This window comes from Akanthomyces muscarius, chromosome 5, assembly GCF_028009165.1.
Source record: "Akanthomyces muscarius strain Ve6 chromosome 5, whole genome shotgun sequence".
NCBI classification, from domain to species: domain Eukaryota; kingdom Fungi; phylum Ascomycota; class Sordariomycetes; order Hypocreales; family Cordycipitaceae; genus Akanthomyces; species Akanthomyces muscarius.
The window spans coordinates 173,639-195,225 of NC_079245.1; the positions used below are offsets into that span (position 1 = coordinate 173,639).

Genomic DNA, 21,587 nt, shown 5'->3' on the forward strand with positions numbered 1-21,587 from the left:
TATACAAAACCTAGGCTACTACGAAACAGAAAGGGCTCGCTATCTTCCCGTTTCTTCTCCTTCTTCTCCTTAAGAGAGTTAATAATAATTATAACGTCTATTCGCAGACACCCTAGGGCCAGTCTATAACATTAAGAAAGAATTAAATCTAATTACTATTAAATTAGTTATTTAAATTTAAATAATTAATATAAAGTACTATTTTTAAATATATAGGTAATTTAATAGTCTTATATCTAATATTAAAAAAGACTAGCTATTTTAGCCTTACTATAATAGAGTTATTCTAGATTTAGGAAATAAGTGGGGAAAACCGGGCGACTTGTTTGTCTGGGCGACTCGCTTATTAACCACGTTATACTAATATACTCTATTATTATCACCTAAATATAATTTCCTTATTATATTTTCTAACCTTTTCAATATCTTTCTATACTTATAATAACTATTTTAGATAATATTTAGCCTATTATAAAGCCTATCTTACTAAAGTTTTAAATCTCCCCTTTTTATATATTATATTTTATAATAGTATTTTCTACTAGTTAAAACTAGTCTTAATATTACTTTAAATCTTTATATTAGACTCTTTAATAGTTAATTTAATATAATAAATATATAATAAGTTCTAAGTATTACCTAATAAAGCTTATAGACTAGTACCTTTTAACTAGAATATTATATTTAAGCTCTAATAGATAGTTAGTTATAGTTTTTATATTATATAGGTAAGATAGTTAAGATTATATATCTAGATTAAGAATATACTAAATAAGAAGATCTTCTTTTTTATTTATTAATTTTTAAAAGTATATTATTATATTAGTTTAGCTTAGTTATTCTTATTAATAATATATTAGTGTTAACGTGGTTGATAAGCGAGTCGCCCAGACAAACGAGTCGCCCGGTTTTCCCCACTTATTTCCTAAATCTAGAATAACTCTATTATAGTGGGGCTAAAATAGCTAGTCTTTTTTAATATTAGATATAAGACTATTAAATTACCTATATATTTAAAAATAATACTTTATATTAATTATTTAAATTTAAATAACTAATTTAATAGTAATTAGATTTAATTCTTTCTTAAACTCTTTTTAAAATTAATTATATCTTAGTCTCTTTAAAAATAGAATATCTTTTTAATATATAGTATACTATAATAATAAGAATAGATATAAAGGCTTAAGAAAAAATATAGTTAATCTTTTTAATAAGTTATATAAGAAAAATAAAATAATATAAGAAAATTTCTTATTTTTAATATAACTTATTAAAGGAATTAATTATATTTATTTATTAAGTCTTACTAGCTATATATATTATTATTTAAGCTCTTTATTAAGTTTTATAGTTATATATATAAAGACTATAAAGTTATTAAATTTAAAAAGAATTTAAAAAAGAATTAAATCTAATATATATTATTTAATATAATATATACTTACTATTTATCTATAATTATTACTATTTTACTATAAATAGTTTAATAACTTAATATACTATATCTAAAAGCCTAGCTATTTTAGTATTACTTTTATAGAGTTATTTTAACTTTAGTAAATAAGTGGGGCAAAACGGGCGACTCGCTTATCTGGGCGACTCGCTTATCAACCACGTTATTTATAGTATATTATAAATATAAGCTATACTCTAAAGTGATAATATAAGGTCTTTTTTTAAAGCCTTAAGGGTGTTAATAATATCTTTTTTATTTAAAGTTAAAACTATTTTATCTTATTAAGTTAATAGAGTTTAAATATAGTTAATTAAAAAATAATACGAAGTGGCTTACTTACTTAGGTGGCCTACTCGCTTATAAACTATATTATACCTAATTTAAAGAAACTTACTAAGTTATAATAAGTCTATTTCTTAAAGAGTAAGTTAAGTTAAAGCTATAAAATAGTATATTAAATAGTAATATAGATAACTATTAAAAGTAAAACTCTTAATAATAAAACTATTACTTAAATTAATTAATAGATATCTAAACTATCTAAACTAACTATAATCCTTCCTTTATATAATAATTTACCTCTTTATTACTTCTCTTAAATTACTAGCTTACCTACTTTTATAATCTCTTTATAGCTTACTAGCTTACTCACTCTAGTGATCCTAGTAAGGTCACGTAACTATAAGGCCTAATTAGGGAGCTTATAGACGCTATAAGGTAGTCCTCTTAGGCCGCTTCCCCGGTCGCCTTGCGTCACTTCCTATCGTTCATAACACGATTAGGAGCCGCAATGTTTAGATACGACAGAGCCAGTGCCTGATGCGTGGCTCTGAAAAACTGCACACACAGCGAGACATGGTACAGCCATACACGGCACAGCGATACACATTTTGATATCGAAACCAGCTGAATGAGACTAAGAAGTCAACCCAATGTAGATTCTCTGTTCCACTTTCCAACTCAGCCGCAATCAAACCTATGAGTTGAGTTGATTATTCGGTTGTCTGCAAGCCTGCCCTTGGCGCAATACAAAGGGAGAATACATCCTCTTAACCACAACACCATTTCACTCTAGCTTATTCGACCCTTTTGGTCCCCATTCCAGATGTAAACTATAGGCCCTCATGCGTAAGATCACAGCATAGCGGATAAGACAAGGTCGGCAAGATATGGCTCTCAAGCGTTGTAGGTTCCGAGGGCAGGGCCAAAGAATTCATCTTTGGCAAGCTGTTTGAGGCGACAGGCACCGTTTGAGGGATCCTCGCAATGGCTCTGGACAATCTGGTTACCCCACCAGGATACTTTATGGCCGTGGTATGCGACTGCAAAAAACTGAACGATGCCTGAGATAGCAATACCGCAGGAGAAGGCGGCCGACAGAACAAAGTTGTACTTGAACCACCATCCTAGAAAGCGCTTACGCATATAGAGCCATGACAGTGCCGCAGGCGGAACGGCTGCCCACATGTAGCTAATGTTGTAAGGAGCCCACTGGATACCACCGAAAAGCATCAACACTGGATGTGTTTTGCGCAGGATTGCGTTATCGGGATACTTCTTGCCCAGCGCCCAAAAAGCAAGCACAAGAACAACGCCGAGAGGGAAGCCAAGCAGAGTCATAGAATATTGACCACCGACGCCCCAGAGCCTCTTTGGGCCAACAGTGCCCCATAAAACCGCATCAGTGAAGAAGCCTGTTTCATTAGGGCAGTAGAACAGGAAGGGGGCATTTTCCGTGCAGACGTCCTTGATTGTGATTTGATAGGTCAGGACGCCTATAGCCACAAAGGTGGTCGCAAGCGTAGGGACCATTTGGGCGAAAAAGGTAATGCGAGGAGGAATCTTAAGATAGTGTGCGAGCTTTAGGTCTCTGGCAAAGGCCTGTGCCTGAAGACACGTAATGACGCCATATGTCTCGAAGAAACACATAGCCAAGGCGTTGCCCTCAACCCAAGAGCCACCTATAAACTCGGCTAGGACGTTAAGACTTACTTGCACGCCAGTCACAGCGTATATAATACCGGTAGGTATAATGAAGATAAGCGTCAGAGCAATTCCAAAAAAGATCGCTCCAGGGCTCGCATTAGTAGGGTAGTAAACAATCCCAGCGACTCCAACAGCAATAGCGAACATAAGACAAATTCCATACCACCACTCAGGCACTTCCTTATAAGACTTCATAAGGCGGTTATGGACATCTAACACGCGGTCCTCGTCGGTGTTATCCCTTTGGCTGATTGTAATCCATAGCTTCTTTAGGCCCATGGAAATTTCCAAGCGGTGGTATAGAATGGCATAAGTGATAGACGCAGTATATACGCCAAAATAGAACATATACACTACAATTTTGCCGGCTGATAGATATGGCGGGGAGTACTTTTGATATCTTTCCATGTCCATAATTCCTTTGGAATCGAGAACCCGCGTGACATTATATCGCTTCGCGAAATGGTCCCAAGGCGCGTTAGACGTAATCGGGAGGTATCCAGTATACCAGGCATTACTGAAGTAGATGCCAGCAACTATAAACATGCTAAAAAACATGCCTATAAACTGGTTGAACGTGCTGAAAAAGGGAATAACTAGAGGGTCGGTAAAGAAGGTTGCGATATTCCAGTCGAATGTTGGAATAGGGTTAATTCCAAGACCGTTCTGGAAGCCCGTTATAGTGGTCAGCAGTCTGTTATTAGGAGCAATCCACGTCATCCATGTAAAGAAAGACAAAGCGGCGAAGAGCGTGTTGGGAATCCAAAAGTAAATGAACATAAAGCCGCCGGCGATACAGAAGAACCTCAGGCGGCTCATCTTCCACAATGTTTTAAAAGGACCAGCAACACCAGGGTTCTTATCGTCATGGAACGAGGCGTTCAGAGCAATGGTGACAAGAGCCTCTGGCCAGACGCAGAATGAAGGATACACCAGAAATTGGCGCGTGATGCCCGCGAGACTGTAGCCGATGAAATTTGTGGAAAGCGCAATCAGCGTTTGGTACCCAAAATCAATAGCCCACGGCTGATTGAAGAACTGGGGCAATGCCTGGATCCAGATAATAACGCTAGTATAAGTACCGCCGATCGAGATACTAGCCATAATTGTGACGAGCATGTGTTCTTTTTTGTTGAAAGGGCCAGGGTTCAGACTGTGGCGAACGCCACAGAGGGTGAAGCCGATATCAGGTAAAGCCGTCTCGCAAAATTTTCCCAGTGGATATGCCAGCAGCTGAGGAACGTTCGAGGTGACGGTAATGGCGGGCATACGAATACCGAAAAAGATGTTGACAAAAGCGCATGCGATCGAGAGAATGGCGCCAATTGCCCAGGCGCGGATAGTGGAAACGGGAGTGGTGGGATCGTCGTGGTTGTCGACAACGGCTCGGACTTCGGCGTAGGGCGAGTTACTAGTAATGAGAGCGGCTTCGATTTTCATTTTGTTGATAAGCGCCTTATTTTTCTCCGGATCAGTAAAAACGTCGTTATTGTCTATTAAAAAGATAGTTAGGTGTGTCGTTAACTGGGGCCGTGGAATAGTGTAGGCATACTAAGAAATTCCGTAATTTCGCGAATGATGTTAATAGGAAAGTTGGGATCGCGACCATGAAGCTTTAATACTCGTTGCATTATCTATCGAGCCGTTTAGTTGCCGCACAACTTTAGGTGGCAGCAAAACTCACACTTCGCAAGATGTCAAGCGAATAAGTTGCTGCGAGCTCCTTGACCTCCAGCAAGTCGTCTTCGGTGATATCAAGGTGGCGCTCAGTCTTCTCAATGCAATCTTCGCTAGGTTCGATGCCGTGTTCACTGCGCAAAACTTGATTCTGCTGTGGCGCGCACATCATTGCTTAGCGATTGAGCCCAGCGGCTAGCTCCTGAAGGCGGCGCAAAGCGCAGTTGCGATGACATACATCTCTCTGAATGACCACATCCGGTTCCACGGCCGTGGTGCTATGATCTGCTTTATTGGCCATTGCAAATGATGTTGCGCAACTCTGGTCGCAACGAATCCAGATTATTCTTGTTTCAAAACGGTATTCACGAGCACTTTGAGAACGCAGGAAACGGAAGACTAGGACTGAAGGGGGGGGCAAAGGTATAGAAATCATGCATCGAGAGTGCTAGGTGCTAGCAAGGCTGTGTAGATGGGTGACTGGATTTGGAATGCAACAGGGTCGATAAAAAATAGAAAGGCGACACGCCGATTCATCCGTGCAATGCGGCAGTATACCTCGACTTTCTTTTGCCAGTCTTGTTGTGGGGGGTTGTCTCGGCCTTGGCCCACAGACGACTGCAAGACACTAGAGTACCGCGTGAGGTAAGATGTATACTCCGGCGAACAGAAGACCCAAGGCCACTGTATCTACCTAATTCGAGCACAAACATGTTTAGACACCCGTTGATAATGCCATCGCTCCTCGGGCTAAAAGATCGGTGTACGAGACTAGTGATTGCTTGCCAGGAGTCGAGCCAGTCTTCTGTTTGAAGTTTCATTATATTGGGCTTGGAACAGATGTGCAGTCTGTAGAATATCGCCATGCCGTCGATCATCATGTTCCGCTACATTAACAGGACAGGATGATACATCATGATGAATGATGACGACGTAGTCCGGCTGGCAGCGTGTTGGACGTCGGCACGTCTAGCAAAGCAAGCTTAAGTGAAACATGGGACGGGTCGATCACAGCAGCTGTGCCCAGATGAGGGTAGTGGCGCCGCGACAACAACTAGATTTAGCTTGTCACGTTGAAGGTGGGCTGAACCAGTCGCAGCTCGCTACTTCAATGCGCTCACCGCATGAGTGAGACTCGACAAAAGTGGGCAGCTCAGTACTAATTAATGCAGGCTTCTCTCATCAGTTCACATTCTTAGTATTAACCATTTTGGTTTACCCTCCCTCTATCGCCACTACTCTGTTAGTCAATCTTGGCTCTAGCTTCGCAGCTTACACTATCACATGGCTAACATAATCGCTCTCACCCTAAATAGGATTATATTTCGATCGATAGCCCTTTGACGAAAACCGCTCTTAAGCACTTTATTGCTGAAAAACTCCGCAGAAACTGATAGAAATTTTTAGAATTCATGCCACGTTTGGAGGATTGACTCTCCGGTTTCCCTGCCGCTTGTGCCCTGGCACACTTGGAACCTAGAATACTTGCACAGCAGATCAACAGGATCGACGTGACCGACGCTAGTCTAGTTGCCGTGTCTCGGCTGTTTTGACCCAGTATCCCTTTGGCAGTGCGAAGCCTACACCTAAGTCACGAGACCCACTTTAGACAAGGTACTTGGAAGGTACGTAGTCAGCTGCCATAACAAAACGCCTTTTGCAGCAGTTATCATATTAAATAATTTTTGAAAAATATAATAGCTAGTAGCGAGAGTCAATTCCTACTTTATTCTGGCGATACGGAGCTTTTTATCCGGCTAGATGAGGCTCAAACAGAGCAACCAGCTGATAGCACCTACCGACCAGACCAGCCGCCGGTCCTAGAGTCCGGCGCGTCTTTTGAGCCACTTCGCGTGCCCTTTCGCGAGCCCCAGGTTCCCCATCAAGCCCTGACGCCTTTGTCACTATTCAAGGAATTTATGAGTGATTCGCTAATAGATTCATGGGTCGAATACACGAATTCTGGGGCGCGGCGGGGACCAGCTGGGCCGCCAAAAGAGAACGCGCGTATCAACAAGTGGCACCCAACTACGCGCCCAGAAGTCTTCCTATGGCTAGCATGTATGATTTATATGTTAATTCACACAGAAAGTGTACTTGAAGACTATTGGAAAGCTTATTCTGGCGTAACGAACCGTCCGATACACCCAATTACCCAGTATATCACGTATGATCGCTTCCACCTCCTACATCGTCAACTTCGAATTTGTGACGCGGAAGACCCAGCTCTTCCTCGCCCGTTCTGTATCGCCAGCGAGTGGTCAAACTAGCTAAAAGAAGCCTCTCTTCGCCTCTATAAGCCGGGCACAAACATAGCTGTTGATGAGTGTATTGTACGCTTCACAGGGCGCTCAAAACAGAAGGTTACAATACCTAATAAGCCGACTCCCACCGGCTTTAAGATCTGGGTTGTTGCCGAAGCTGGGTATTTCCTAGGCTGGTTATAGCACAGCCCGAAGAACTCCTTCGATTATCTTGAAGGTCAGGAGCCAGCGGCTTCAAGAGAGCGCCGGAGCCTCGCGGCAGAGTCGATCCGAATCAACCCGACACAAGCTGTCGTCGTCTCCCTAGTTAAAACACTGCCGGAATCGACATATCATGTCTTTCTAGATAACCTCTTTTCTTCTCCGAGCCTCTTCCTTGCTCTCCGCCGGTAGAATATTGGTGCCATAGGCACTGCGCGAATAAACTGTGGCTTCTATGAGGGCTTTATTAAGGCTAAGAAGGACGATACAAAGGGCCACAACCTATGGCCACATAATACGATTCAGTCTATACCAACACTAGATAACCAAGTAAGTAGGCATCTAATTTACTAGGAAATTGCTAACTTAATTGTTCTAGGTTAACTAGCTTGCCTGGAAAGATAATGCGCTTGTGTTAATGTTGACGACCGTCTTTACTGGCGATGAGTTTGAACAACGCGTACGGCGCCGCCCGACAACATAACAACCACGAGCACGGCCGATATAGCGAATATTTGGTGACGAGGCTGTAAAAACGCTGACTGTACCGTCTTTTGCAGCCGCTTATAATGACTTGATGGGCGCTGTTGATATTGGCGATCAGCTAAGAGCTTCCTCTAGTCAAGACCACCGTGTTTGCTATGGTAATTGGCACGCAATTGCGTGGAGCTTCCTTCTCGAGACTGTTCTTATTAACAGCTTCCTAATACAGAAGATGGCGACGAATTTTACACCTTTCTAGAGCCAAAGAGCGTGGCGCCAGCAGCTTGTTGACGCACTAATCGAGCAGTACAGTCGCTACGGAACATCACGAAAGAGGTACCGCTCTGGCGACAAAATTACGCCTGTGGCACAGCATAAACGCGTCCGTCATAAGAGTCCTTCGCCCTGCCTCGCTTGTAAAGGCATTACCTATCGTCAAGTACGTACTCAAAGCAGCCAAAAGCGTCAAATTCGGCCTGCGCTGGCACTAACAAGCGGCAATCAGAAGGTTCCACAGAGTCGCTACAGGTGCCTGGAATGTAATGTAGCTCTTTGTAACTCGGATAAATGCTGGTACTTCTATCATAGTGTGCCTGCCTAATGAAATTAAGTACCTTTTTTAACGTGTGTTCTGATTGGCTACGATCCCTGCAAGTGACTTAGGTGTAGGCTTCGCACTGCCAAAGGGATGATGCAGTATTTATTGAAGGTAAAATTATTCCGTATGCAAAACGCGCCTCTTCGCCTTAGGTGTACAAGTAGCGTTCGGGGGCTTTCTCGAGTTTAGTTATTATCCTTGTTCTGTCTTTGCTATCCCTTTGGCAGTGCGAAGCCTACACCTAAGTCACAAGACCCACTTTAGACAAGGTACTTAGAAGGTACGTAGTTAGCTGCTATAATAAAACGCCTTTTATAGTACTTATTATATTAAATAATTTTAAAAAAAATAATAGCTAGTAGTGAGAGTTAGTTCCTACTTTATTCTAGTGATATAAAGCTTTTTATATAGCTAGATAAGGCTTAAGTAGAGTAACTAGCTAATTGCACCTACTAACTAGACTAGCCGCGAGTCCTAGAGTTTAGCGCGTCTTTTAAGCCACTTTAGGTGCCCTTTTATAAGCCCTAGGTTCCCTATTAAGCCCTAACTCTTTTATTACTATTTAAGGAATTTATAAGTAATTTACTAATAGATTTATAAGTTAAATATATAAATTCTAGGGCGTGGTAAGGACTAGTTAGGCCGCTAAAAGAGAATATATATATTAATAAGTAGCACCTAACTATATACTTAGAAGTCTTCTTATAGCTAATATAGTTAATAAGCGAGTCGCCTAGATAAGCAAGTCGCTTATATTCCCTAACCCTTCCCCTTTTAACTATTAATAACTTAACTATAATATAAAAAAATATCTAAAATTAATTAGAATCCTCTTCTTTACTAATATCTATATTTATAGTATAAGTATATATATTATAACTAGTCTAGCTATATATACTATATTACTAACTATATATTTTAACTCTTACTTTATAATAACTATAAGCTTATATTTTATTTTTTACTTAACTATCTATATCTATTTACTCTTTTAAATCTCTTATATCTTATATAAAAAGAGATCTTTTAGTTTATAGTCTTATTTTTTTAGCCTATTAATATTTACTAATTAGCTTATTTATAGCTTTAAAGCCTTATATCTAAGTATATAAAAATATAACCTTATATATAATAGCTATTATACCTTTCTTAAAACTATTAAGTATATTAAGACTTTTAGTTAGAGAGCTATTTAGGTAATTAGTAATTTATTTTTTTAAAATTAAAGATTATAAAACTACTTTATTTACTATACTTAGCGTCTAAGAGACCTAAGATCTAACTAATCTTAGATATAAGTTTAAAGGACTTAGTATTATAAACTTAAGTTTTAAGATAGAAATAACCTTTTTAGGATTAAAAGGGGTAATTCTAGTACCTTAAAAACTACCTTAAATATTTTCTTTTATAATAAACTTATTAAAAGTATTAGAAAATATAAAGAAGAAGTCTTTTTTAGTAATATATATAATACTAGCCTTTATAAGATTCTTAATTTATTACTTATAAGCTTTTTTTAGTAGACTAAAATAACTAATATCTAAAAGCTAGAGTATATAAGAAAAATATATAGGTATATAGAGGGTAATAATATTCTTCTTTTAGTAAAAAAGCTTAAAGGTAGTTAAGTAGTGACTTTTATAGCTATCTAAAATTAAAAGGTAATAACTACCCTCTTTTTAATCTTTTATATATTTATTAAAATACTTAATCTAATCTATATTAATTTTATTTATTATTTAGCTATTTAAGCTTATATTAATATACTAATCTAAAAGTAGGCGTTTATCTTTATACTAAAGTGTAAGGTATTTTTAGCCCTTTATTATAATATATAATAATACTATTAAGCTTTAAGAATTTACTATTTAAATTATAGTAACTTATTTCTTATTATTAAGTTATATTACTTTTACTTTTCTAACTTAATTAGAGCTTATAATAACTATTTTTATTATAATAAAGCCTATTAGAAACCTAGTCTTATTAAAGTTATAAATATTAAACTTTATAATACTATATTTTATAATTATATTCTCTAAAAGTATAAACTAACTATAAATAATAGTTAGATCTTTATATTTAACCCTCTAATAATTATATCTCTATTAAAAACATATAGTAAACTTTAGTTATTATTATATAAAGTTTTTCACCTAATATACTCTAATATATCTACTACTATACTTAATAAGTAGTTAATTTATTATATCTTCTATATTTATATACTAAAAGGGAAGTCCTTATAAATCTAGTTAGAGAATATATTTTACTATAACTCTCTTTTTTAAATTAATAAGTTTCTTTAAATTAGGCGTAAAGTTATATTATATAACTTAGCTATTATATTAGTTATAGATAGTTATTTAAGGTATATTATAGATTAATATAGCTTCTTTATAACTTAGTTTTAGGTCTTTTTTAAGAGCTTAAAGGGTAAGAATAATGCCTACCTCTTTTAAAGGGATTTCTATAAATTATTATTAAGTAATAAAAGTACTAAGATAAAAAGTACTAAAAACTAGGTAGAGTAGGCGACTCGCTTATCTAGGCGACTTACTTATTAACTATATTAGTATATATAATTTATATATTAATTTATATAAAAAGTATACTTAAAGACTATTAGAAAGCTTATTCTAGTATAATAAACTATCTAATATACCTAATTACCTAATATATTATATATAATCACTTCTACCTCCTCTATTATTAACTTTAAATTTATAATATAGAAGACTTAGCTCTTCCTTACCTATTCTATATTACTAATAAGTAGTTAAACTAGCTAAAAGAAGTCTCTTTTTATCTTTAGAAGCTAGGTATAAATATAGCTATTAATAAGTATATTATATACTTTATAGGGCGTTTATAATAGAAGGTTATAATACCTAATAAGCTAACTCTTACTAGCTTTAAGATCTAGGTTATTACTAAAGTTAGGTATTTTTTAGGTCAGTTATAGTATTACCTAAAGAACTCCTTTAATTATCTTAAAGGTTAAGAGCTAGTAGCTTTAAGAGAGTACTAGAGCTTTATAGTAGAGTTAATCTAAATTAACCTAATATAAACTATTATTATCTCCTTAATTAAAATACTACTAGAATTAATATATTATATCTTTCTAGATAACCTCTTTTCTTCTTTAAGTCTCTTCCTTACTCTCTATTAGTAGAATATTAGTACTATAAATACTATATAAATAAATTATAGCTTATATAAAAGCTTTATTAAGGCTAAGAAGGATAATATAAACGGCTATAACTTATAGCTATATAATATAATTTAGTCTATACTAATACTAAATAACTAAATAAGTAGGTATCTAATTTATTAGGAAATTACTAACTTAATTATTCTAAGTTAACTAGCTTACTTAGAAAGATAATATACTTATATTAATATTAATAACTGTCTTTATTAGTAATAAGTTTAAATAAATTATATAGTGCCGCCTAATAATATAATAACTATAACTATAAAAAATAAAAATAAACTTTTTACTTATTAGTAGGGATAGATAGGGGGGTTATATAAAGGTACTAGGCTTTAGCCTACTATTATAACTAAGATAGTATAAATTAGGTGTTAGTTAGCTAGGCTTTAAGACGATTCTATTAAGACTCTAGCTAAACTCTATACTAACTTTATATAAAACCTAAGCTATTATAAAATAGAAAGGCTTATCTCTTTCCTATTTCTTCTTCTTTTTCTCCTTAAAAGAGTTAATAATAATTATAACGCCTATTTATAGACACTCTAAGGCTAGTCTATAATACTGTTTAATATAATAAAAATAGGAGAGCTCTTTTAAATATATTTCCTTATAACGTGGTTAATAAGCGAGTCGCCTAGACAAACAAGTCGCCCGGTTTTCCCCACTTATTTCCTAAATCTAGAATAACTCTATTATAAGGGGGCTAAAATAGCTAGTCTTTTTTAATATTAGATATAAGACTATTAAATTACCTATATATTTAAAAATAGTACTTTATATTAATTATTTAAATTTAAATAACTAATTTAATAGTAATTAGATTTAATTCTTTCTTAAACTCTTTTTAAAATTAATTATATCTTAGTCTCTTTAAAAATAGAATATCTTTTTAATATATAGTATACTATAATAATAAGAATAGATATAAAGGCTTAAGAAAAAATATAGTTAATCTTTTTAATAAGTTAAATAAGAAAAATAAAAAATATAAGAAAATTTCTTATTTTTAATATAACTTATTAAAAGAATTAATTATATTTATTTATTAAGTCTTACTAGCTATATATACTATTATTTAAGCTCTTTATTAAGTTTTATAGTTATATATATAAAGACTATAAAGTTATTAAATTTAAAAAGAATTTAAAAAAGAATTAAATCTAATATATATTATTTAATATAATATATACTTACTATTTATCTATAATTATTACTATTTTACTATAAATAGTTTAATAACTTAATATACTATATCTAAAAGCCTAGCTATTTTAGTATTACTTTTATAGAGTTATTTTAACTTTAGTAAATAAGTGGGGCAAAACGGGCGACTCGCTTGTCTAGGCGACTCGCTTATCAACCACGTTAGAACTTATTTTATTTATAATTAATATTATTTTTTATAAGGAGTTTAATATTTTATTATATTTTAGTAAAAAGATTAGCTATTTTAACCTTATCTTTATAAAGTTATTTTACTTTTAGAGAATAAGTGGGGTAAAATACACTACTTACTTATCTATACCACTTACTTATTAACTATATTAATACTTTAAGAATAATATTTTTATTTAATTTAAGTGTCTAATACTAATTAGATTAATAAACCCTACTATTAAATATTATAAAAGCTAGAATAAAGCTACTAGTAGCTAATATAACTTTAATATAAATAGTATACTTCTAATTAAAAGGTATTCTTAATTAGATATCCTTTTAATATCTTAAAGATACTATATTAAAGCCTTTTAAAATACTAATTTAAAAGCCTAATATAGTAAATAAATAAGTCGCCTAGATAAGCGAGTTACCCACTCTACCTAGTTTTTAGCACCCTTTACTTTAACACTTCTATTACTTAATAATAATTTATAGAAATCCCTTTAAAAGAGGTAGGTATTATTCTTACCCTTTAAGCTCTTAAAAAAGACCTAAAACTAAATTATAAAGAAGCTATATTAATCTATAATATACTTTAAATAACTATCTATAACTAATATAATAGCTAAGTTATATAATATAACTTTATATTTAATTTAAAGAAACTTATTAATTTAGAAGAGAGAGTTATAGTAAAATATATTCTCTAACTAGATTTATAAGGACTTCCCTTTTAGTATATAAATATAGAAGATATAATAAATTAACTACTTATTAAGTATAGTAGTAGATATATTAGAGTATATTAGGTAAAAAACTTTATATAATAATAACTAAAGTTTACTATATATTTTTAATAGAGATATAATTATTAGAGGGCTAAATATAAAGATCTAACTATTATTTATAGTTAGTTTATACTTTTAGAGAATATAATTATAAAATATAGTATTATAAAGTCTAATATTTATAACTTTAATAAGACTAGGTTTTTAATAGGCTTTATTATAATAAGAATAGTTATTATAAGCTTTAATTAGGTTAAAAAAGTAAAAATAGTATAGTTTAGTAATAAAAAATAAATTACTATAATTTAAATAGTAAATTCTTAAAGCTTAATAGTATTATTATATATTATAGTAAAGAGCTAAAAACACTTTATACTTTAATATAAAGATAAACACTTACTTTTAGATTAGTGTGTTAATATAAGCTTAAATAGCTAAATAATAAATAAAATTAATATAAATTAGATTAAGTATTTTAATAAATATATAAAAGATTAAAAAGAGGGTAATTATTACCTCCTAATTTTAAATAGCTATAAAAGTTACTACTTAACTACTTTTAAGCTTTTCTACTAAAAGAAGAATATTATTACCCTTTATATACCTATATATTCTTCCTATATACTCTAGCTTTTAAATATTAGTTATTTTAGTTTACTAAAAAAGGCTTATAAGTAATAAATTAAAGATCTTATAAAAGCTAGTATTATATATATTACTAAAAAAGACTTCTTTTTTATATTTTTTAATACTTTTAATAAGTCTATTATAAAAGAAAATATTTAAAGTAGTTTTTAAGGCGTTAAAATTACCCCTTTTAATCTTAAAAAGGTTATTTCTATCTTAAAACTTAAGTTTATAATACTAAGTCCTTTAAACTTATATTTAAAATTAGCTAGATCTTAGGTCTTTTAGATACTAAGTATAGTAAATAAAGTAGTTTTATAGTCTTTAATTTTAAAAAAATAAATTACTAATTACCTAAATAGCTCTCTAACTAAAAGTCTTAATATACTTAATAGTTTTAAGAAAAGTATAATAGCTATTATATATAAGGTTATATTTTTATATACTTAAATATAAAGCCTTAAAGCTATAAATAAGCTAATTAGTAAGTACTAGTAAGCTAAAAAAATAAGGCTATAAACTAAAAGATCTCTTTCTATATAAGATATAAGAGATTTAAAAGAGTAGATAGATATAGATAGTTAAGTAAAGGATAAAATATAAGCTTATAGTTATTATAAAGTAAGGGTTAAAACGTATAGTTAGTAATATAGTGTGTATAACTAGACTAGCTATAATATACACACTTATACTATAAATATAGATATTAGTAAGGAAGAGAATTCTAATTAATTTTAGATGTTTTTTTATATTATAGTTAAGTTATTAATAATTAAAGGGAGAAGGGTTAGGGAATATAGGCGACTCGCTTATCTAGGCGACTTACTTATTAACCACGTTATACTTATATTATAGATATAGATATTAGTAAGAAAGAGGATTTTAATTAATTTTAGATATTTTCTTATATTATAGTTAAGTTATTAATAGTTAAAGAGTAAAGAGTTAGGGAATATAGGCGACTTACTTATCTAAGTGACTTACTTATTAACTATATTAGTCTAAAAGATATTAAGTTAGTAATATTTAATAACTTTATTAACTTAATATAGTTTAATTTATATAAGCTTATTTTAAATACTCTTTTTCTTTACTTTTAAAGTCTAATTAACTATATTAGTTATAAATTTCTTTTTAATATAAAGATTTATATTACTAAGATATTTAATAATATATAAAATTCCCTCTTTTTTAGCTTCTATAAGATATATATTAGCTATATAGTTACTATTAGACAGACTAATACCCTTTAGGTGCTAGTATAACTTATAATAATTAGCCCCCTATTTTTATACTAATTTAGTAGTAGTAGTATTAGCTTTTTTATTATAGGTAGTATATATATTTATAAGTAGGCATTCTTCCTTATTAATAATTTCCTATATTTTTACAGCTTCTAGAGCGTGGAATATTTCTATCATGAAAATTCGGTGGTTACGGCGGTGTACTGGTCACGATAGTGTACAGCACCCACTTCTCGTGCCTCCAAGTGGGTGCGTGGCACGTGTAATTCGCACCTGCAGTCCACCGCCGCGGTAACGAGACTTACTGAAGGACGTTTCCATTCGTGTATGAACAGCGTGTTCATGCTTCACTCTATTAAAAACACCAATTCAATCATATAAAACTACTTCTAGCGATACTGAAAACACGTGAGCGCCATGAAAACTCCGACAAAGCCAGATACCAGGTCTCTGTGCACACGCGCCAGCCTTGCCACGGAGCTTCGCCTTGTCCTCTGCGCAGGCGACACAGTGCTTGTACATTCATCATTGAGCAAAGTTGGTTGGGTCTGCGGCGGCGCCGAGGCCCTTGTCCGCGCTCTTCTCGACGTTGTCCGTGATAGCGGCACACTCGTCGTTCCCATGCATACGTCCGAGAACTCCGACCCGACGGAGTGGTGCGCGCCGCCCGTACCAGAATCATGGTGGCCGACGATCCGGGGTTCGATGCTAGCCTTTGACCCGGCGCAGTCCCGGACGCGACAGATGGGCGTGGTGCCCGAGACCGTACGCGGGTGGCCGGGGATGCGACGCAGTGTCCACCCGCAGACCTCCTTCGCAGCCGTGGGCTCGCGCGCCGCGGCTATCACCAGTGGGCACGCGCTCGACAGCATGATGGGCGACGAGAGTCCGCTGGCGCGTTTAGAGGAGGTGGTGGGCGCCAAGGTGATGCTGATTGGCGTGAGCTGGGACAGGTGCACAGCGTTCCACCTTGCGGAGAGCCGGCTGGCGTCGACGCCACGCAAAGCAAACTCGTTCGCGGCCATAGTGGATGGCAACCGGCAGTGGGTAACTGTAGAAGATATGGAGGCTGATTCAGACGACTTTGAGGGTCTTAGTGCGGTATTTGAAGCACAGACGGGTGCCGTCACGAGATTTATGATTAGGGCGGCAGAGATCAGAGTGTTTTTAATGAGCGAGGCGCTCGAATTTGCAGAGAAGTGGCTTCTTAAACATCGTGCAAAGTAGTGTATATTCGACAAGCACAGCCTTCCCAGGTGATCGGAGATGAAGGTCTTATAGGCATATTATACATAGAGTTTTGTGCTTCCTAAATTTAAACAAAATAAAACAATTACCACCGGATTTTCCTGCTCACAATACAGGCCAGGTAGAGCAGCAGTACAGAAGCTACAGGGCTGTAGGTCCAGGCTTGTGGGCTACAACTTACCGTACCGGGGCAATTCGTTTCCGACAGGATGCAATTTCCCGCGATCAATATTTCTTTTACTATTCCAGCTGCTACTATTTGCAAGTCGCTAAATCCCAGTATTCTGAATATTACGATTGATAGTAACGATGTCAGCGAGCGTGGTATACATTTTGAGCGAGATTGTCTAGAGCACCACCGTCTGCTAGGTAACTACAGCGGACTGCGCAGCCTGTCTTGCAACTATCGACTTGCTAGTTCATACACACGATAATAGCACATGGCCTTATTGAACCCTATGATCATGGAAGGATTGGCGCATCCCTCTGCCGGTGCGGAGGCTGTACCCCAGCACACCCAGGCACGCACTCCACTGTCTCCATTGTACCTCCTCAGCACCTGGGTTAAGCTTAAGTGTTATACGAGAGGATCATAACTAATCTAATGGTGCCTCTGTTATAGTAGGCCTACTGAAGAAGAAAGGTGTCACTAAGCGCGCGTTATAGACTTGCCAATTAACACAGCAAGTGACCTAGCTATAACCTTCGCAGTGGTCGGCAATGCCACGATCGTGGTAGCACAGGCACTATAAACACGGAAAATAAGACCAGGATAAAGAATGTTATTTATAGACACGAAAAGATAGAAACTCAAATAAATCAATATCTAAGAAGACAGTCAACCCTTTTTATCCTAGTTCTTAGAAATTTTAATTATTTTGCTACTACAGTTCTCGCCATACTCCTCATCTTCTTCTACCTAATTACCTTAGTATACGCTAACACATCCAGGCTCAACCTGGACTGTGATAGCACAGACCCCAGTAATAAGCTATTAACAGCTCATTAAAATTTAGCAAATATACTGCTACCAAAGAGGAATACTTTCCCAGACGCAATAACCACCAAGATCTACGTACACATTTTTGCCGACAATACAACCTACAAAGGTGGATAGCTTAACGTATTCCTTACGTATTTCCATATACACAAGAGCAGAAGCTAACATAGGTTACAGGATACTACAATCAAGAAGCAGATATAAGTTCTCAACTCAGGCTTCAACAACACACCATTCATATTTACCCTCAAAGGAATCAGCAGAAATATGACCCGCCTCCCAGACGACAATCGTGTCGACACTACTACACTATTCAAGGCCAAATTTCGGAAAGGCGACTACCACACCCTCAATCTGTACTATATGCGCGAAAAGCCAAATTATAGTGTCTACACGTTTCCAAGAATGGCGGCAGCAGTCAATCGCAACACCTACAGGTTCCTTCTCGATGGCTGCATAATAGGCTCGAATACGACTCCAGGCAGCAGTGGTTCGCTACACGCTGGCAAAACCACCATTCATGAAGTCGGCCATTAGCTAGGGTTACTTCACACGCTTCGCGGAGGCTGCAGCTCCACAACAGGCAACTACATTGCCGATACGCCAGTAGAAGCAGACTTAAGCAGCCAAGATAATATTTTTTAAAATATGTCCTATCAGTCGCGACAGCTGTCCTGATTATCCTAGCGTTAATCCTATAAATAACTATATAGACTATTCTTCAGAGTAAGTTTACGTGTTCAATAACGAAGTTGTGGCTTATTTACTCACAACTTATCTAGCGATTATCGGTCAGAGTTTACTCCGGGCCAAATTGATCGGATAAAGTCTATTTAGGGATTAGTGCGTAATATTAATCCGTCAAATTAAGACCCTATTTACTCTTTCAAGTTTATTTACTCTCCATCCGCGTCTCGTCGGCAGCCATAGATGATAAGCTCAAATCGCAACGACAGTCTCTAGACCTCTATCTAAAATCACCACAATAAGCGAAGTATTCGTCAGATTGACCATCACTTTGCAGTTTATTGCCTTACATTCTTATTTCTCTCCTCAAGGTATAGCCTTAATCTATTAAGCAGCTACCCTACTTTCCATACCTACTTAATACTTTGAACATAGTGCAAAGTAGACGTATCTAGAAAGTGGACAAGTAAACTCTTCTCAATTATTTCGGTAGGCTTCTTCACAGGTGCGTTTCAAAAACAGTTTATTTTTACAACTCAATTGCCATCGATTTATTCCCATTTAAGCCATACTAGAATTCCCGTACTGCAACTTATTCTAATTATTTGTGAGTCCATTGAGGAACGTTAATAGCAATACCCATCAGGATACCAGCAATCAAACCAGCACAAGGCACAGTCAAGCACCAGCCAATGAAGATTTTGCCGAGCTGTTTCCAGTTAATAGACTTAAGATCCCAGTTGACGAGCGCGACACCGACCACGGCACCGGTAATGCACTAAGTGGTGGACACAGGCAGGCCGAACTTGGAGGCGAGCAGGACCGTAATGGCGGCTACTAGCTCCATCGAGTAGCCGCGCGTAGGAGAATGCTTAGTGATTCGGTTACCAAGGTTGCGCATCATGTGGTAGCCAAAGGTCCAGAAGCCAACTCCAAGTGTGATGCCACCAACAGCCTTAATCCATTCAGGGGTGTCGGACTTTTTACTAACAACGCCCGACTTCCAGACCACGTACTCCGTTGTGAAGGGCCCAATAGCATTAGAAATGTCGTTAGCGCCGTGGGCAATGGACATAATCATGGCAGAGCAGACTTAGGCAGTAGTCCACAGGTGCTCGACCTTATTGTCAAAGACGGAGGCACGCGCGTGAATATGCTCGAGACCTTTGCTCTGGTGGCCAATGACATCTCGTGTAATGCCATAACTGACGACCAGCTTAATAGTGGCCCAAATACGCTTAGGGTGTGCCCAGGGAAGCTAGTCAACAGCCTCCAGGTTCTTTTGACGAGCCTTATCGACAGGAACCTAGGCAGTGGCAGCGATGCCACTTTAGTCCGTATCCTCTCCGGCAGATTCCCAGGTAATACCAGTGTCCTTTCTCTCTTTACGAACAGAGTCGGTCTCTAAGTCTTCTCTATCACCAATATACTCTATAGCGTAATAGTCAGTCACAACAGGAGCATCCGCTTTACCCGGCCAATACAGATTATAGTTGTCCTTAAGCAGGAGCGGACCCATAGGGATGTGCCAGAAGCGAAGACGGGTGTCCTCCTTAACGAGCTTAGCATTAAAGTAAGGGACAAAAAAGATAGCGGTAAGAAAGAGCACACCAGCGAAGGTGCCAAGTACAATACCGCAAGCCTTACCAGCACCCATTTTTTCCACAGTGGGGATACCATAGCCACCATCCATAACAACGAAGAGAGCAAGGATGCCAGCTATAAGGGCATAGTAGAAAGGAATCATACAGAGTGCCCACTTAAGAGGATCTTTACAAGAGTGTATAAGGAGGCAAATACTTAGCATAATAATAGCGCCAAAGCCGGCAGCAATAAGCGGTACAATACCCCACAAGGCCACAATCTAGCTAACACTATTGCTCTCCCAGCCCCATTTAACGTAAAGCTAGAGTGCAATACCGACGCCTACCATAGCACCAACAAGAGACTAGGTAGTGGAAACAGGAAAACCAGCGCGGGTACAGGCCGTCAACCAGATAGCAGAGCCAGCCTCGGCAATAACCATAGCTAAGATGAGAGTGCCAGGAGAGTCTTTAAAGGGGTCGAGCGTGAAGACGCCTTTACGAATAGTCTCGGTGACCTTTTCACCAAGTGCGATAGCGCCGATAAATTCGGTCAAAACGGCAAGCTATTCACACGTTAGGTATACTTCATATAAGGAGGTGTTTCTCAGACTTACACAGCCAGCCTGGACAAGCGTGAGGGACCGTAAGGAGACAGAGGTTACGTACAAGTTAGCGACATCATTGGCACCTATCAACTATCAGAGCGTATTCACCTCCAGAATTTTCATATTATGCTTACCAATAGCCCAGGCAGAGAGTAAGAAAAAGAGAACACCAATAGCGAAGAGCCAGTCAAGGGAATACATTATACCCTCGGCCATTATAAAAGCTTACGAAGTACAGATCAATATAATCTATTTAAACGTCGCTTTTAGCGTCAAGTAAATGTCAGAGAATAAAAAAGACTAGTCATATTATACGTTATTTAAGGCCAGAGCGGCAGCGTCTTTATACTAGAAACCTCACAGACTGCCAAGACATCGCCAGGCGTGTGGCCATCAGCCTGATTCAGCCGGCAGCTCGTCCATTCTCCACCAGAGCATACATTATCAACTTCTATAGAGGGATTTAAAGGCCGGCATTGCTTCCAAATAGAGCGCTCGGTGATGAAAATGGCCAAAATCTCCAGCAAGCTGGGCCTG

General features: G+C 36.2%; 6 protein-coding genes across 6 annotated transcripts; 2 read left to right on the forward strand and 4 right to left on the reverse strand.

Annotated features, from left to right (window-relative positions):
* Window positions 1-2,635: 2,635 nt before the first annotated feature.
* LMH87_009284 (uncharacterized protein) lies at window positions 2,636-5,423 on the reverse strand (the record flags this gene model as incomplete). The annotated part of the gene is made up of 4 exons (XM_056196255.1): window positions 2,636-4,938; window positions 4,998-5,079; window positions 5,130-5,273; window positions 5,361-5,423. 4 exons carry the CDS (start codon window positions 5,421-5,423, stop codon window positions 2,636-2,638), a joined length of 2,592 nt encoding a protein of 863 aa, XP_056053422.1.
* Window positions 5,424-16,341: 10,918 nt separating this feature from the next.
* On the forward strand, window positions 16,342-17,151 carry LMH87_009285 (uncharacterized protein; the record flags this gene model as incomplete). The annotated part of the gene is made up of 1 exon (XM_056196256.1): window positions 16,342-17,151. One exon carries the CDS (start codon window positions 16,342-16,344, stop codon window positions 17,149-17,151), a length of 810 nt encoding a protein of 269 aa, XP_056053423.1.
* A 1,288-nt stretch (window positions 17,152-18,439) lies between these two features.
* On the forward strand, window positions 18,440-19,009 carry LMH87_009286 (uncharacterized protein; the record flags this gene model as incomplete). The annotated part of the gene is made up of 3 exons (XM_056196257.1): window positions 18,440-18,662; window positions 18,886-18,898; window positions 18,955-19,009. The coding sequence occupies 3 exons, from the start codon at window positions 18,440-18,442 to the stop codon at window positions 19,007-19,009; spliced, it is 291 nt and encodes a 96-aa protein (XP_056053424.1).
* A 451-nt stretch (window positions 19,010-19,460) lies between these two features.
* On the reverse strand, window positions 19,461-19,940 carry LMH87_009287 (uncharacterized protein; the record flags this gene model as incomplete). Its single annotated transcript, XM_056196258.1, has 2 exons — window positions 19,461-19,637; window positions 19,698-19,940. The coding sequence occupies 2 exons, from the start codon at window positions 19,938-19,940 to the stop codon at window positions 19,461-19,463; spliced, it is 420 nt and encodes a 139-aa protein (XP_056053425.1).
* A 249-nt stretch (window positions 19,941-20,189) lies between these two features.
* LMH87_009288 (uncharacterized protein) lies at window positions 20,190-20,606 on the reverse strand (the record flags this gene model as incomplete). The annotated part of the gene is made up of 1 exon (XM_056196259.1): window positions 20,190-20,606. One exon carries the CDS (start codon window positions 20,604-20,606, stop codon window positions 20,190-20,192), a length of 417 nt encoding a protein of 138 aa, XP_056053426.1.
* A 201-nt stretch (window positions 20,607-20,807) lies between these two features.
* Window positions 20,808-21,266, reverse strand: LMH87_009289 (uncharacterized protein; the record flags this gene model as incomplete). The annotated part of the gene is made up of 3 exons (XM_056196260.1): window positions 20,808-21,008; window positions 21,060-21,133; window positions 21,185-21,266. 3 exons carry the CDS (start codon window positions 21,264-21,266, stop codon window positions 20,808-20,810), a joined length of 357 nt encoding a protein of 118 aa, XP_056053427.1.
* Window positions 21,267-21,587: the final 321 nt, after the last annotated feature.